At 40.2% G+C, this 16,995-nt stretch overlaps 1 protein-coding gene across 5 annotated transcripts in view; it reads left to right on the forward strand.

The window, feature by feature from the left end:
* Wdr33 (WD repeat domain 33) overlaps positions 1-16,995 on the forward strand; it is a 147,201-nt gene that overhangs the window by 116,047 nt on the left and 14,159 nt on the right. For all 5 annotated transcript variants that reach the window (XM_067092526.1, XM_067092512.1, XM_067092534.1 and 2 more), the window contains one exon: positions 13,421-13,530. In XM_067092526.1, the coding sequence (XP_066948627.1) occupies positions 13,421-13,530 (110 nt within the window). The remainder of the gene's footprint in view (positions 1-13,420; positions 13,531-16,995) is intronic.

Genomic DNA, 16,995 nt, shown 5'->3' on the forward strand with positions numbered 1-16,995 from the left:
AGGTCATTCAGTTTCTAGAGTATCTAGGATTTCACATAAATACAAGGAAATCTCGTCTGATTCCGGCATCCCGATTTCAATGGCTGGGTATCCAGTGGGATTTAAACACCCACAAACTTTCAATCCCGCTAGCAAAATGCGAAGAGATAGCCAAAGCAACGAGACAGTTTCTCAGGTGCAAACGAGCCTCTCGTCGCACTCAAGAAAGAATCTTAGGTTCTCTTCAGTTTGCATCAGTAACAGACCTACTTCTCAAAGCAAAACTGAAGGACATAAATCGAGTGTGGCGGAGTCGAGCCAATTACAATTTCAGGGACAAAGTCTCCCTCATACCTCCAATCTTAAAGAAAAGACTTCGACCTTGGACAACGGCCAAAAGTCTTTCCAAATCAATTCCTCTACAATTCCCTCCACCAGCTCTGATAATCCACACGGACGCATCTCTCACCGGATGGGGAGGTTACTCACAATACAAGAAAGTTCAAGGAACCTGGTCGAATCTTTTTCGTCACTTCCATATCAATATTCTAGAGGCAATGGCGGTTTTCCTGACTCTGAAACGCGTACGTCCAGCCAGGAACATACATATGAGATTAGTCCTGGACAGTGCAGTGATAGTTCATTGCCTGAACAGGGGAGGTTCCAAATCAAGTCACATAAATCATGCAATGATAGCAATCTTTTCATTAGCAATGAAAAATCATTGGCACTTGTCCGCCACGCATCTGTCAGGAGTAAGGAACGTGATTGCAGATTTTATGTCAAGAACGACTCCTTTGGAATCAGAATGGTCTCTGGACAGGAATTCCTTCAACTGGATTTGCCAACAGATTCCGGGACTCCAGGTGGACCTGTTTGCCACGGAATCGAATCACAAGCTATTGTTTTATATAGCTCCGAACCTGGACCCTCGGGCCTACGCCATGGACGCAATGTCAGTAGACTGGAACAAATGGCAGAAAGTCTACCTATTCCCTCCAGTAAATCTTCTGTGGAAAGTTCTACACAAACTCAGGTCATTCAAAGGTCGGATAGCTCTAGTAGCCCCCAACTGGCCGAAGAGCAACTGGTTTCCTCTTCTATTAGAGCTGAAACTCAGAGCCATTCAGATTCCTCATCCAAAATTAACCCAAGTAGTACAAACTCAGACTGTGTCAGCTTCCTCAGGAATGCTGAATGCCCTAACTTTATGGATTTCATGAAGTTTATGGCACAGAAAAATGCTAATATTGATCCTCTGAACACAATGTTTCTAGAATCAGATAAGAGAGAATCTACTCTCCGTCAGTATGATTCGGCAGTAAGGAAACTTGCCAACTTCCTGAAAGAATCAGACGTTCATACTATGACTACGAATCTCACAATCTCATTTTTTAAGGCCCTTTTTGATAAAGGCCTGGCTGCTAGTACTATTACTACAACTAAATCCGCCTTAAAGAAGATATTTCAGTCGGGATTTAACATTGACTTAACAGATTCGTATTTTTCCTCTATTCCTAAAGCTTGTGCTCGTCTAAGACCAACAACCCGTCCTAAAACGGTTTCTTGGTTTTTAAATGGCGTTCTAAGATTAGCTTCAGACACAAATAATGAATCTTGCTCTTATTCAACTCTTCTTAGGAAAATGCTGTTTTTAATTAGCCTGGCTTCAGGAGCCAGAATCTCTGAACTTTCAGCCCTTTCTAGAGAGTCGAATCATGTGGATTTCCTCCCATCAGGAGAGGTTCTACTTTCTCCGGACCAAATGTTTTTAGCCAAGAACAAAGATCCTCAAATTAGGTGGTCTCCCTGGAAGATTATACCTCTTCCAGAGGATCCTTCCTTATGTCCGGTAGTTACCTTAAAAGCTTACCTTGAAAGGACTTCCCAAAGATCTTGAGGTCCACTTTTTGTTAGAGAGAATGGTGGAACCATCTCCTTGAATGGTATTAGACAACAAATCCTTTATTTTATTAAACAAGCCAACCCGGATTCAATCCCCCAGGTCCATGATATTCGGGCTGTAGCCACCTCAGTTAATTACTTTCAACATATGAATTTTGATGAAATTATGAAATATACCTGCTGGAAATCCCCTAGAGTTTTTAAATGTCACTACCTTAAGTCCTTGAAGGCTCTTAAATTTTCTGCTGTCGCTGCAGGGAACATTGTTTCCCCAGAGTCAGCTTAGTATTATGTTATTTTTTGTAATTTGCAATTGTAATTGTAATTTGTAATTTGCTTGCCCTACCAATTGGTATGCCTCTCACCTACCTGCCTCGCTTGTATTCCCGTCCTTTCTACCTTGTTGACTGGTTTTGGGTTGCTTCACAAACCACTCCTGTCTTTGTACATACCATACTTGTTAAAAATTTTCACCAATTTTTGTTAATTTAGGTGATGGTTTTTTAGTTAGATTATTAAAGCAATATCTTTAGTTACATTGTTTTGTATTGTTTAGGGTAAGTAAAAGCTTAACTTGTACAGATTTTTATAATTTGTTATACTATTTGGATAAGTAAAAAGCATATTCAAAATTAATTTTATTTTCCTTAATAAAATTTTAGATTTTGACATTTAACTTTTTATGTTTACAAGCTTTTATGGCCATTTCTCTGCTACTATTTCACTTGGTGACACAGGTCGATCCCAGAAAAGGGATTTTGACAAAGGAAAAATCTATTTCTGGGTGAAGACCTGTGTCGCCCAGTGAACCCTTCCCTCTTTTTTCCCACCCTAGGCTGGCCAAAGCTTGGGTGCTATTTCGGGATGAAGGTTCTGGGTAGAAGTAGTAGTAGTGAGCGGAGAAGGACCGCTGTAACAGCACCCCTTAGGTAGAGGGGTTTTGGGAGAGGAGAGGTCTATTTGGGTTAAGCATCTGTGGCAGTGGCTTCCACTCGCTCCTAGATGACATACCGACATCCTATAAGGATGATCGCTCCAGAGGTAGTAACTCTGGCATCCTATTAGCTGTATAGCTTTTTTCTCTGGTATATCTAGCAATATTTATACCTAGAAATGTGTGCTATATGGGACATTTCACTGGGCGACACAGGTCTTCACCCAGAAATAGATTTTTCCTTTGTCAAAATCCCTTTTTTCGACCATTTCGGTCGAGTCAAAGTTGACCAAAGGTTGAAATTTTGGCACTTATCATGATTTATATGAAAATATTTCAAAACTGATAAAAGCTACAACCATGGGTTGTTTTTGTTGTATTTTACATGAAATTGTGCACATTTTCATATATAAAACTTTATGTAACGACTAATATAAAACGGTGCAAAAATTACGACAAAATGACGAAAGAATTTCTGAAATTTTCAGCCGAGTTACTGCGCAGACATAAGGAAAAAGTTTTTTTTAAAAAATTCACCATAAATCGAAATATTGTGCTAGAGACTTCTAATTTGTTGCAAAGTGAAGGTAAATGATTGAATATTACTAGAATGTAAGAGTTTTAGCTTACAATTGCGTTTTTCGACCATTTTAGTCGAGTCAAAGTTGACCAAAAGTTGAAATTTTTTGTGGTCGACGTACGGTACGTCCACTCGTCACCCGACAGACAATTTTAGTTGACTTACGATACGTCCAGTCGGCGTTTAAGGGTTAATGAGCTTTAAGTAGCCAACGATATTAAAATGCTCCTTCCAAAACTCCTTAAGGGTCAGGTTCGTTGCTTCGGTAACCTTGAACCATCTCTGAAACAGAGCCTTAGTGTAGAGTTTTTTAAAGCTGGATATGACCTGCTGATCCATGGGTTGGGGTATGGTGTAGTATTGGGAGAGAGGAACACAATGTTAATGAAGTCAAACTGTCTGTCCAACAGCTCGCCATCTTTCATGTCCTTCAGATGGGCAGGTGTGTTGTCCATTACAAGTACGGCTTTGAGCGGCAATCCATTTTCTTCTAAATAACTTTTTATAGTTGGGCAGCACACTTCGTTCAACCACTGCAAGAACAAAGCCTGTGTGACCCAGCCTCTATTGTTAGACTTCCACATGACACCCAGCTGCGTCTTCTGCACATTATTTTTCTTAAATGCTCGTGGATTCTCGGAATGGTAAGCCAGCAATGGCTTTATTTTTAGATTCCGCCGATGCATTAGCACAGAACAAAAGCATAAGGCGGTTTTTCATTTGCTTATGTCCTGGCATTTTCATTTCTTCGGATGTAATATAGGTCTTCTTTGGCATCTTCTTCCAAAAAAGATCTATCTCATCACAGCTGAATACTTGTTGGGGTTGGTAGCCTTGAGAATCCATGAAACTTTTAAACTTCACATACTCTTCAGCTGCCTTTGTATCTGTACTCGCAACTTCCCCTGCCGGACAACTGACCTTACCCCCATCCGTTTCATAAATTTTTGGAACCATCCATGGCTCGCCTTGAATTCCATTTCTTGAGAAGGGCCTGGCAAGTCCTTGGCAATTTCTTCATAAATAATCAAGGCTTTCTGCAAAATCATGGCTTGATTCACAGAATCTCCAGCGAGCTCTTTCTGCCTCAGCCAGAGAAGCAGCAATTTCTTCATTTCTTCCATTGCTTGCGGGCGCTGCTTAACTATTTTATGCCCAAATGACGTAGTAGTACGTAAAATTACCCTACTCCCCTTCCTACCCGACTGACGTACCGCTACATAAAATTTAGTGAAATTTTTCGTACATGTGTTAGGAGTAAATTTTTTTGATTCGGACAATTAGTGGTTTCCATAGGCTAAAGCATACCTTGGACCGTGTAACTCAGGCATCAATACGCCATGCACAAATCCCTGGCGTAGTAAAATTCTCACAATGAAATCAGCTGATCCTACCCACGCTTCTGTCTCGTATCTTACATTTTTTTTTTTTTACATTTTTTATAAAATGTAGGATTTGTATGTGGGATTACATTATTGGAAACACACTGTTTCATAACCCTCTTTTTCTATAAATTTTTTCACCAACTGTACTTATTCATTTTTCATTCTTTTATATGTCGATATTTAGAGAATTTTGTGGGCTTTCTCATAAAAAATAATTCTTTTGCCTCACTTTTATAGTTTTTGAGCTACAAACGATAATGTTGACAACGGTAACTTTTTTTTTGTTTTGATCAACTTATAACGTCAAAATGAAACAGTTGCTGTTACCAAAACCATTTTTCTTGACTCTCACTGTATTCCTCAACCGTTCCTCTACATTTTGAATATTTACAAAGTAATTCCTATAAAAAATAACCGAGATAGAGATCTTCAAAAAAATAACTTTCTAGCGCTAATTCTCACTATACACCGAGCAGAGTGCTCTGTCTCTGTTTCTTACCCTCTTTTCTATCAATTTTTTCACCAACTGTACTTATTCATTTTTCTTTATTTTATATATTGATATTTGGAGAATTTTGTTGGCTTTCTCATAAAAAAATTCATTTGCCTGACTTTCATAGTTTTTGGGCTACAAACAAAAATGTAAAAATAAGTAAAGATTTTTTTATTTTTGTTAAATAACTCAAATTTTTCATATTTAGAGGGCTGGGACTCTTATTCTGACTATTCCACCATAAAATATAAACATTGAGAAAAAAGGACAGCAAAATGAACATTGTCAGCATAAAATTTCTATTTTTGCTGAATTTTTTTAAAAATTATTTTTTTTGCACTGTCGAGCACTCCCAGACACCTCGGATCTCTGGTAGCCGCGGCGCTCAAACTATAAAGATGCGAAAGTGTCAAACGATATTCTTGTTACTCCTACTGCAGTGTCTAATGCCTTAATTTCCTCTTTCTTCTTTAGAACAGTACATATCGTCGACATAGATCTGCCATATTCTCGAGCTAAGTCTGACACATGTATGCCAGCCTCATGCTTGGCTATCATTTTTTTCTTAACTTTAACAGATAAAGACTCCATTTTCTTTATCACTTCCTTAACAGGCTTCTTCTTCATGTGGGGCATTGTTATGCCCGATTATTAATTACAATACAGTATACTGTAATTGCAAAAATATGATGCGATAAAGTTGTGCAAAGTCTCAGCCACAAGCACAAACACGAACTTAAGGTACAATTTAGACTAGCGCTGATCACGAGTTTGTGTCAGGGTCACAAGGCAATTGAGGTCGATTAAGGATTTTTCAGAACCTACTTTGATATTTTAAAAAAGAGAACCATCATCCCAGTTGTTTTATTGCCTTCCCACTATGTATTCCTCTGTCCCTACATCCACATGGCCCTCCCCCCATAATCAAGGACCAAGGGGATCCCATCTCTCCACCCACCCCCAAACAATCCCGGCCGGCCATGCATGAGATTCCACCAAATACAGGCAGTCCCAGGTTAATGGCGATCTGGTTTTACAGGGCTTGTCTAGCGACCAAAATCGTCAATTTTCAGCGCAGAAAATTGCCGATATCCGCTTATCAGTAGTGATAATTGGGTATTGGCGCCGATACATACCTAACAGAGGCGCTGATAAGCGAAAATTGGCACTTTTCGGCGCTGATAAGCCCCAAAAATTGCTGAAAAGGCCCCGAAAATCACCGAAAAAGCTCCAAAAATTGCCAGTTTATGATTAGTGGAGGTTTTGGTTATCATCACACCCTCAGAACGGAACCCCACCGATAACCGGGGACTGCCTGTAGCTTGTACATGGAAACAGAATTTTTCGAAAATTTTACTTTGCGCAACGAAAATACGAATAACGAATCATTCATTCGCCGAGGAACCGCTGTAATTTTACTTGTTTTTGTATCTGAAAATTTTAAATAAAACTATATACTCAGAATGATGAATTGAAGTAAGCTGAAGAAATTAGTGTCTTTACTTTTTGTAATCATTAGAAAACTGGTTTTGACATAGGAAAAACCTATTTTTGGTAGTCGCTGTTGAGTCCTCAAGGAGTTACCTTCCATAGGTCTGTCAAAGCTCCTTGGTGACCAAGCTAATATCAAAGAATTCTCATTTAGTCAGTCTCTTGGTCAGGTGTTGTTTCATAATGATAAACACTATAACACGTGATGGAGTACGTAATGGACTCAAAGATAAGAAGGCTCTTTCCCTTATCTTACAGCAAAGCTGTACCCAGGTTATCTCCTTTGTCAAACCTGCTAGAAGAGGAAGTGATTATGTGCATGCACAGTCCGCCATACTGTCGACAAACAGACTGGCAAGAGACCAAGGAAGCCATTAATTTCTGTCGGTTAATGCAGGATGATCCCTCGCCCAAATCCCATACCTTTTTGTCAGGGAAGTGGGTGGGTTTTGAGGACTCAAGAGCGACTACCAAAAATAAGTTTCTCCTATGTCAGAACCTATTGTTTGATAGCGTAGTCACTTGTTTTGTCCTCAAGGAGCTTTAAAAAGAAATTGACAAGTGATGAAATGGCTCAGGCTCTCAAGTTTTAGTCCCAATAACCCAAAGGAAAAACATTTCTGGTCCCAGGTCAAGCCACAAGTTTCAAGCCCCATTCTCTATTCCAAATATCCCTTAGGTTTTGGTAACAAAAAACAAGAAACTAAACATGATTGTCCAAGTTCAGAGACACACACTAGAAGTTGTGATTCTCGTATGTGGCAAACAGGTCCACTTCGGTTGGCTAATTTTTGAAAAGAGCGTTTGTCCAACATCTACTCTGTTGAGGCTGTCGTTTTCCTTAACCCTTAAACGCCTACTGGACGTATCATACGTCGACTAAAATTGTCTGTTGGGTGCCAAGTGGACGCATGCACGCCGACTACAAAAATTTCAACCTTCGGTCAACTTTGACTCGACCGAAATGGTCGAAAAACGCAATTGTAAGCTAAAACTCTTACATTCTAGTAATATTCAATCATGTACCTTCATTTTACAACAAATTGGAAGTCTCTAGCACAATATTTCGATTTATGGTGAATTTTTGAAAAAACTTTTTCCTTACGCCCGCGTGGTAACTCGGCCGAAAATTTCAGAAATTCTTTCGTCATTTTGTTGTAATTTTTGCACTGTTTTATATTGGCCGTTACATAAAGTTTTATATATGAAAATGTGCGCAATTTCATGTAAAATACAGCAAAATACAACCCATGGTTGTAGCTTTTATCAGTTTGGAAATATTTTCATATAAACCACGATAACTGCCAAAATGTCAACCTTCGGTCAACCTTGACTCGACCGAAATGGTAAAAAAACGTAATTGTAAGCTAAAACTCTTACATTCTAGTAATATTCAATCATTTACCTTCATTTTGAAACAAATTGGAAGTCTCTAGCACAATATTTCGATTTATGGTGAATTTTTGAAAAAACCTTTTTCCTTACGTCCGCGCCAGAAATTCTTTCGTCACGTTGTCATAATGTTTGTACCATTTTATATTAGTCGTTACATAAAGTTTTATATATGGAAATGTGCGCAATTTCATGTAGAATACAACAGAAAATAACTCATGTTGTAGCTTTTATCAGTTTTGAAATATTTTCATATAAATCACGATAACTGCCAAAATTTCAACCTTTGGTCAACTTTAACTCGACCGAAATGGTAAAAAAACGCAATTATAAGCTAAGACTCTTACATTCTAGTAATATTCAATCATGTACCTTCATTTTGCAACAAACTGGAAGTCTCTAGCACAATATTTCGATTTATGGTGAATTTCTGAAAAAAACATTTTCCTTATGTCCGCACGGTAACTCGGCGGAACATCTCAGAAATTCTTTCGTCACGTTGTTGTAATGTTTGCACCATTTTATATTAGTCATTACATAAACTTTTATATATGAAAATGTGTGCAATTTCATGTACAATACAACAGGAAAAAACTCATGGTTGTAGCTTTTATCAGTTTTGAAATATTTTCATATAAATCACGATAAATAGAAAAAATTAGACTTTTGGTCAACTTTAACTCAACTGAAATGGTTGAAAACTGCAATTGTAAGCTAAAACACTTACAGTCTAGTAATATTCAATCAATTAGCTTCATTTTTTAACAAACGGGAAGTCTCTAGCACAATATTTCGATTTATGGTGAATTTTTGAAAAAAACATTTTTTTACGTCCGCGCGTTACGAATTCATGCATTATTTTTTGATAATATTTTCTCTGTGTTGCTTTGATCGTTTTACAATTTGTTATATACCAAAATCATCACAATTTAGTGTACAATACAAAGAAAAAAAAATAACCCATTAGCTTTAACCGTTTTGCTCACCGCGATTTGTATAAAATTATATATGAAAATTTTTTTTGCACTGTCATATATTTCAATATTTATATATGATAATGATATTTTTTTCATTTCTGATGGTTGCATACTAAACTTCAGGCAATGACAAAAAAAGGAGCCAAAAATGAACTCTTAATCTTAAAAACTAAGCGTGCTGTGATTTTTTGAAAAAAACTTTTTTTCCGCTTTGGCGCTAACTCCCAAACGCTGCTGGCATACGGGAGACACTTTTGTAAATAGAGGCTGGGCGTTTAAGGGTTAATAGAGGGTCTGCTATTACATTGAGAGACCCTGTGAGGTGAATTGCAGACAAGTGCCACTTCCTTGCTTGCACCATCCGAAGGATGGCTAGCATTACCATATTGAGAGGAGGTGAACGTGATCCCGACCTCTTGATGCAGGACATTGCAGTCATGTTGTCTAGAACCAACAAAATTTATGTCTCTGTTGGAGGTTTGGGTTTTTTGAGAGACAAAAAGCCAGCCATCAGCTCCAGGAAATTGATGTGACAATTCCTCAGAGTAGCTGACCACCTCCCTGCCACCTGACAATCCTTCCAGTGTCCTCACCAACCTGTCAACAAGGCATCTGTATGTATTGTCACTCATACAGATGGAGGAGTCAGGGTGACCTGTTTCGCCAGAGACTCCTTCCGGGTCCAAGGCCTAAGTATCTCCCCGACTTTTTGATTCTTTTGATGAGGTTGGTCTGTCATCTTTTTTCATGCATGTGATAGCCAGAATTTGTTCACATTCTTTAGTTGCAATCTGAATATTTGATCTATTGTACTGATGGGAACTGCAGCAGGTCCATCTTACCTTCTAATTGCCATCTGGAAACTCTGGGCTGTGCAAGGAACGTTATGAGGTCTTTCTTTTTTCTGTTTTGAGTATTGATGGGGAGAGACAACAGGCTGTGAAGAGTATCCCAACACAGTCCCAGTCACTGAAAACATCTGCTGGGCATGAAGCAGGATTTTTCCAATTTATTAGAAAGCCTTTTGACTGGCGTCTGTTGACCACTGCTCTTAGGTTTCTTAAACACTTTTCTTGTGGGCCCCAGATTAACCAGTCATCTAGGTAGGCTATGAGTTGTATTCCTCCTTGTCTGGGTTCTCGAATAACTACTGTTGCTAATTTTGTAAAAATTCTAGGGGTAATATTTAGACCAAAGGGCATGACTTTGGAACCCTAGGAAGGGGCGAGAGGGAACAACGATAGGGATGTGCCAGTATGCGTCTTTCAAATCTATAGAAGCTGTCCAGGTCCCTTGTGGAATGATTGAACGTACTTGGGGAACAGTAGTCATCCAAAACTTTTGGCAAACAACGTGCATGTTCAATGTTGATAGGTCAAAGATCACCCTTCATTTGGGAGAATCCCCTTTGGGGACAATGAAGAGACATGCTTGATGGTGAATACAGTATACGCATTTCTCTGTGGCTCCTTTTAACATGGCCTTCTGCAAGTAATCTTCCAGAGAGGGGTCTGGTTTCTGGAGGAACCCTTTTAAAGGAAGGGGGGGAGATGAGACCATTTCCATCCCAGCCCCTTGAAAATAACGCTGTGTCCCCAAGGGGAGGACTTCCATTGCCTGTGGTGTCGCCGAAGCTGACCCCCGACCATACGATTCCTATTGGGATCCACCTCTTCTTCTGCCTTTGCCTTTGATAGGCATTCCAGGTATTGCTTTCCCCTTTTCCCCGTAGGAGTGCCTTTGGACCCTGTGAAAAGGATATCCTTGCTGTTGTTGTTGTCCCTTTGTAGGGAGTTGTCCCTTCTGACCACCTAACTGTTTTTAAGGGGAAACTTTTGGGGGAGACTGAAGGCTTATATGATTTTTGGTCATATCGAGCCTTTTTTTAGTTGGGTAAAGGGAAGTTTCTGGGTTTTTTTTCTGAATTCCCCCTTTCCAAGGAGAGCGTACACTGTACAATTCTGTTGGCGGGCTTGTTCATTAAGTTGAGCCACAACAGACTCCTCAAACAGGTCCTTACAGAATGGGTTAGAGTGTAATAATGAAGTCACATTGGGGAGTGACTTGTTAGAGCCCTCCAGTGTTTCCATTCTTGCTTTTATACGCCATTCTAGAAAGTCATAGAATGCTTCCCTTTGGCATCTCAAGACTTTTGACCACAACAACAAAAATTTTTCTGGAATTTTCTGGAAGCCTTTTGGTGGCAACTTCCAGCAAGGTGGTAAAGGTTATAATACTAAGGAGGCGGATCCCAGCATGAAAATCTGCCGAGGCTGTCCCCTCTGAGATTCTTCTCATAGGGGTCCCAAACTGTTGAGTAGATATATCTAGAGAGCTTTTTCCTTGGTGGAATTATTTGAGACTGAGGTGACCATGGCAAATGGCTTTAATTCTGCCATTGTCTCTCATTTTCTAGCCATTACAAAATTCTGAAAATCTGCCTTCACATGGTTGATTATTTTAAAAGTGAAGGGACAGAAGGCTGGGGCTACTCAACAAGCAATTTGGGTCTTATACAAAGTAGCAGTAGCAATCCATTCTCTGCTGATCTGGTAAAGGGTGTCTACTATAGCTTTTAATGCTAGAGACACAGGTAGGAGAACCATTTCTTTTAGTGGTTTCTCAATGGTAAAGGGTGTCTACTATAGCTTTTAATGCTATAGACACAGGTAGGAGAACCATTTCTTTTAGTGATTTTCATTGTCTGCTGAAGGTGGAACCAGGCATCATTCTATATTATGGAATGCTGCATTGTCTCTAAAGTCCACATGTACAACTTTGATCATGGTTTTTTGCTTATTGATTAAATACTTACCATTGGGAGAGAAATGCACATTGAGGCATCTTTCCAAGGGTTATCAGTATCATCAAGGGTGAATATTGGAGCCCCTATTATCTTTTTATCTGAAGTTTTGTAGTCCAAGCTGGCCATTTTGTTGTTTCCATTCGGAGTTCTAACATCAAACCCTGTTTGGGCGGAATTTGTATCCACTCTTTCTTTTTGATGACAGGATGAAGTATTTTTACACCTTAGGGTATACAGGACTGACCTAATTTCCTTTTCGGAATCGTGTATCATGTCCCTTATATATTGCCGTTCTGTGGCAAGGACATCTCTGATGTTTCTCATAATTTTGGGGAAGTTTGCACAGTCTGGCTGAGCTTCAACACTTGAACTGTAACTGCCTGTTAACCAAGGGGCAGAAGTCCTGGGTGAATTATTATACCCCTCTTGAGAATGTAGCCATTTCAGTCGCAGTTAGGTAGATCTTAGTATCCCTTTTGGGGGAAAGATCCTCTTTAGCATCTGATAGCTGCATGGGGGATAGATTTCCTTCTGGAAAGTTTCTCCCATGATTACCTGAAATATGTATCCCTGATCCTTTCATGTTCAGCAGGGCCATTTCAGTGGCAGTGTCCACTTCATGTCCATTAATAGGGATGTCACCCTCACATAAAGATTCTTCCACTCCTCAGCTTGGTTAACCTGGGAGGTATTGGGGACTGATGTTTCTGGGTTTTGGCCCAAACATAGATCTTGTTCTGAAAAAGGGTTAAATATCTGCTGCCGGAGTTCAGCCAGAAAGATATAATCTCCCCCTTCTTCATCCCTACTGAACCCTAGGACCCATCAAGACAGCTTAAAATGAGCCGTTTCATCCTGAAAACTTGCTGCTAGGAGCATACTACAAATTTTGCACGTATCTGGTGATCAACCAGATTTTCCTTGTTTTTTGCAAGGACTATACTCATGGCAGGTGGTATGGGCAGTACAAACTGGTAAAAAGCAAACTAAGCAATCTGCTGCGGAACACTTAACCTGAGGGTCCTGATAATGGCGGCCCTATAGTGATATAAAATAAGTTTATATTAGAAATTAGTTAGTAATGAAAACCTAAAAATGGTTTAAAAATTTGAAACTAGTATATACTTTATATCTGCAGACCTATTATTACTGCCTTTGTCATTACCCTACTCTCTCACTTCAGCAGTTATCAATGGTCTATAACCTGCCTTTGGAAGGTCAGAAAAGGCTTCCCTTGGCAGGAGATATATTTTCTATCTTGTTTTACCATTATAACTTCCAATTTAAGCTTTAGTAACCTTAGTTGTGTGTATCTTTGAGGCATAAATATTTTCTCAACATCCTATTCACTTAAAAACAACCTGAGAACTTATTTTCTTTCATAAGACCAGGAACTTTTCTGAGAATTGTGTTGGCATGTCAGTTAATTAAATACATCTTTAGAACATTTTAGACTCTAAAATAAAAATCTCTTGCAGGTATTCAGAGGTCACAAGAAAGAGGCTTCTTGCATAGCATGGCATCCACATCATGAGGGCTTATTTGCAAGTGGTGGTTCAGATGGATCAATCCTCTTCTGGCATGTAGGGTAAGAAACAAGTCAATAGTCATGAGATGACGTTAAACATTGTAGAAAGAATTTGATTGGAATATTGCTTAAAATTTTCAGGTACTTTTGACAGCAGGAATTTGGGCAGTACATGCTGTAATCAGACACAAATGTATTGGTTAATATTTACTTCGGTAATAAATTTTAAGTCAGAACATCAAAGATTATGCACTTTACATATACAAATAGTTTTAGTCTTTATACAAGGCACAAACATTTTGTATAGTTATAACAGCCAATATTAGTAAGTTTTTAAAATGTCTAAAATGGGCACCGTATACTGTGAGCTGCAAAAAATTTTAAGAATATTCTTCAGTTGTTAATGATTCATTGCACATTTCCAGTTGGAGTATTAAAAACTGAGTTGCAGAACCCATAAATGTTCTACATTTTTAAAAATTTTGTAGACGAAAATGCGGTTACCAATACTTTTATTAAACTGAAGCTCCATCGTGAATTAAGCCAAAAGTTGGATATAGGTTGAAAATGTTCATACCAATATTCTTTAAAATCATTGTCTTATAGTGTGATAATTATGTACAGAGACTGAAATTATCCTCTTTACTTCCTTTTCGCTGAAGACATTTATGTCATTTAGAAAGGTACCCCTGAAAAGTTACGTTTCATATAAGTAACTTACCAAATAATTATATATATATACTTTCCTACTCACACATCAGCTAAAATTTGAAGTTCTCAGTAGCAATTCTATTGTTTTTGTATAGGTGACTACCCCGCCCACTATCGGGGAACAATTGGAACAACAAAACAGAGGAGCTCACTTCTTTTTTGCTTGCTTTAGATGTAACATCTAATGTTTGTGGCAGCTTTGTTTGGAGTTTTTCATCAGTTTTTCGCTGGATTTGGTGATGTACTCTTTGTTCTGGTAGCTTTTCAGCTGAGCTTAGTTTATTTACAAGTCCCTTGTGTTATTTATAATGTCGGATTCAAGCACCTCCAGTATTAGATATTGTAGGGAGGGTTGCAAGACCTGCATGACTAAGATTACTTACGATATTCATATGATTTGTGTGAAATGTAGAGGGCAAGAGTGCTTAATGGATCATGCTTGTGAGGAATATAAAGGTTGGGATGAAAGGCAGTGGAAGGTTTTGAAATTTCATTTGGAGAAATTAGACAGGGATAGGAAGAGGAAGGCTGCTTTTAGAGCCGAGAGTAGGACTTATAGTTTAGAACTATTCTTTCTGTTGATAACCCCTGTCCCAACAGTAATATTCCTTTTTCTACAGCTTTATCCTTATCCCCTATCGTTAGTCCTCCTGGTATTTTGCCATCAACTCCTCTACCCAGCTCCCATGCTTCAAGAACCTGATGCCATTGCCAGCCATGAGAGTAATTTTACCGCAAATTGGAACTTGTGGTCAATACAGTGTCGAAATTAGGTGAGTCCCTTAAGGTCCTAATGGATCAGTTGCATAGTGTTGTGCAAGTGCCGGTGCCAGTGCCAGTGGAGGAGGTGGCTGTTCGTCCCGCTGATTCTCCCAGACGAAGGTCCCTGTCACACTCCCCTGAACCTGAGAGGAGGCATACTAGAGGTCCAAAGGAGGTTGGTGGGTTTTGCCCACGGACAGTCTCCCCTCTTCCAGTTCTGTGACTTGTGTTTCAGGCAGGCGTTGGAAAGGCGTCTCTATCAGTGCACATCAGTCGTGGGACTCCGATCTCTCCAGCCCAAACGAGACGTACTTGGTGCTTTAAGGACGAATCGTGCCCTCTCAATAGATGTCACTCCAGTGAGATTTCTCCCGTTCCTTTGAAGCAGACTAGAGAGCCATCACTCAGCCCTCAGCTAGGTTGCAGTGCTTGGCGCAGCCCAGACCACTCTTCACCCGAGCATTCCCACTTACAGTGTCAGTTTTTGGTGCCCAAGCACTGTTCTGCTAACAAGCGATCTTCATCTTTGTCCAGGCACCCACATGAGCACCCAGTGTATTCTCCTGAGTGTCGATCAGTGTTTTCCGTCACCGAGCGCCCAACTCTGACTCCCAAGCGCCCGGTACCTACCTCTGCCAGCTCAGCGCCAACCAAGCACTCGCCTTCTCTGCCTGCACCCATCACAGAGGATCCGTCTTTTGCTCATATAAAGCAGCAGTTAGTAGATGTTCTGGGCCTGCTGCAGAAGACTTATTTGGTACTGAAGCCTTCCCAAGACGTGTCTTTGTCTCTGGTCTTTTCGACGGAGGAGGGGGTAGTACAAGAACCTACTCCCTCTGCGTATGCTTCTCTCTTGAGGTATTTCTTAGCAACTTTTCCTTTGCACTTCCAGCCAGCCGCTCCAGTTTCTCCTGCATCTACAATCAGGTAGACTGTAGCACTCGTCTCCTCAAGATGGTTCTTTCTTCATCTGTGATGAAAGCTCTGAAGGGAGTAGAGGATTGGTTCACCGTGAAGAGAGAGCAGGGGAAGGCCGCCTTTGCTTTTCCTCGAGCGAGACTCACTGCCAGAAGGTACTTATCGTTTGCTACATGAGAAGCTCCATCCTTGGGAGGTGCTGCCTCATCCCAAAGTGACTTCTCTGGACTGATCGACTTGGCCCGTCAATCCGTCTTCTCATTAGCTAAGGTTTTCTTTGCCTCCTCAGAGCTGGATCATCTGGTCAAGCACATGTTTAAAGTCCTCGAGGTGTTTAGTTTCCTCAACTGGATGATCAGGGCCTTCACTAGGAAGATAGAGGACTATGATGTGTTGGCAACCGACCTGTCAGCAGATTGGCTCAGGGTTTTGTCATGCACTGATAAAGCCATTCGAGACGGTTCCTTGGAGCTTGCATCTCTCTTTTCCATTGGAGTCCTGAAGAAAAGGGAGTTATGGTACTCCTTCACCAAGAAGGGAGTGACTTTGGTTCAGAAGTCGGCCTTGTTATTCTCTCCCATGGACAAGCAGTACCTGTTTCTGCAATTGGCTGTGAAGGAGATTGCCACCAATTTCCAGAAGAAATTGACTCAGGATCTTTTGGCCCAGTCATCCAAGTGCCCTAAAGAGTCTTCTACTATTGCAGTGAATTCTGTCTTCCCTCTTCAGCAGCAGCCCTTTTGTGAAGGCAGACAGGGTTTCTCCGCCAAACTCCATTCCAAAATGCGATTCACTGCTAGGTCTATCAAGAAGACTCGTCCAGACCTTCTTCTTCCAAGAAATGACTCATCGACTCTTCGTGCACTTGTAGGAGCCAGACTCCTCCTCTTCTGGGAAAAGTGGAGCACCAGAGTCACGGAGCCTTGGACAATCAAAGTGCTCAAGGAGAGCTATTCTATTCCATTCAAGGAGTACCCTCTTCTTGTGTCTTCGCCGATCACATTGACGGCATACTCAGAGGGCTCTGATAGGTTTGCAGCTCTGGTGGAGGAAATGTCATCTCTCTTCAAGAAAAGGGCCATAGAAGTAGTAGAAGACCACACTACCAAAGGCTTTTACAACCAGCTGTTCATA

Source organism: Macrobrachium rosenbergii, chromosome 4 (genome assembly GCF_040412425.1).
Source record: "Macrobrachium rosenbergii isolate ZJJX-2024 chromosome 4, ASM4041242v1, whole genome shotgun sequence".
Lineage (NCBI taxonomy): Eukaryota > Metazoa > Arthropoda > Malacostraca > Decapoda > Palaemonidae > Macrobrachium > Macrobrachium rosenbergii.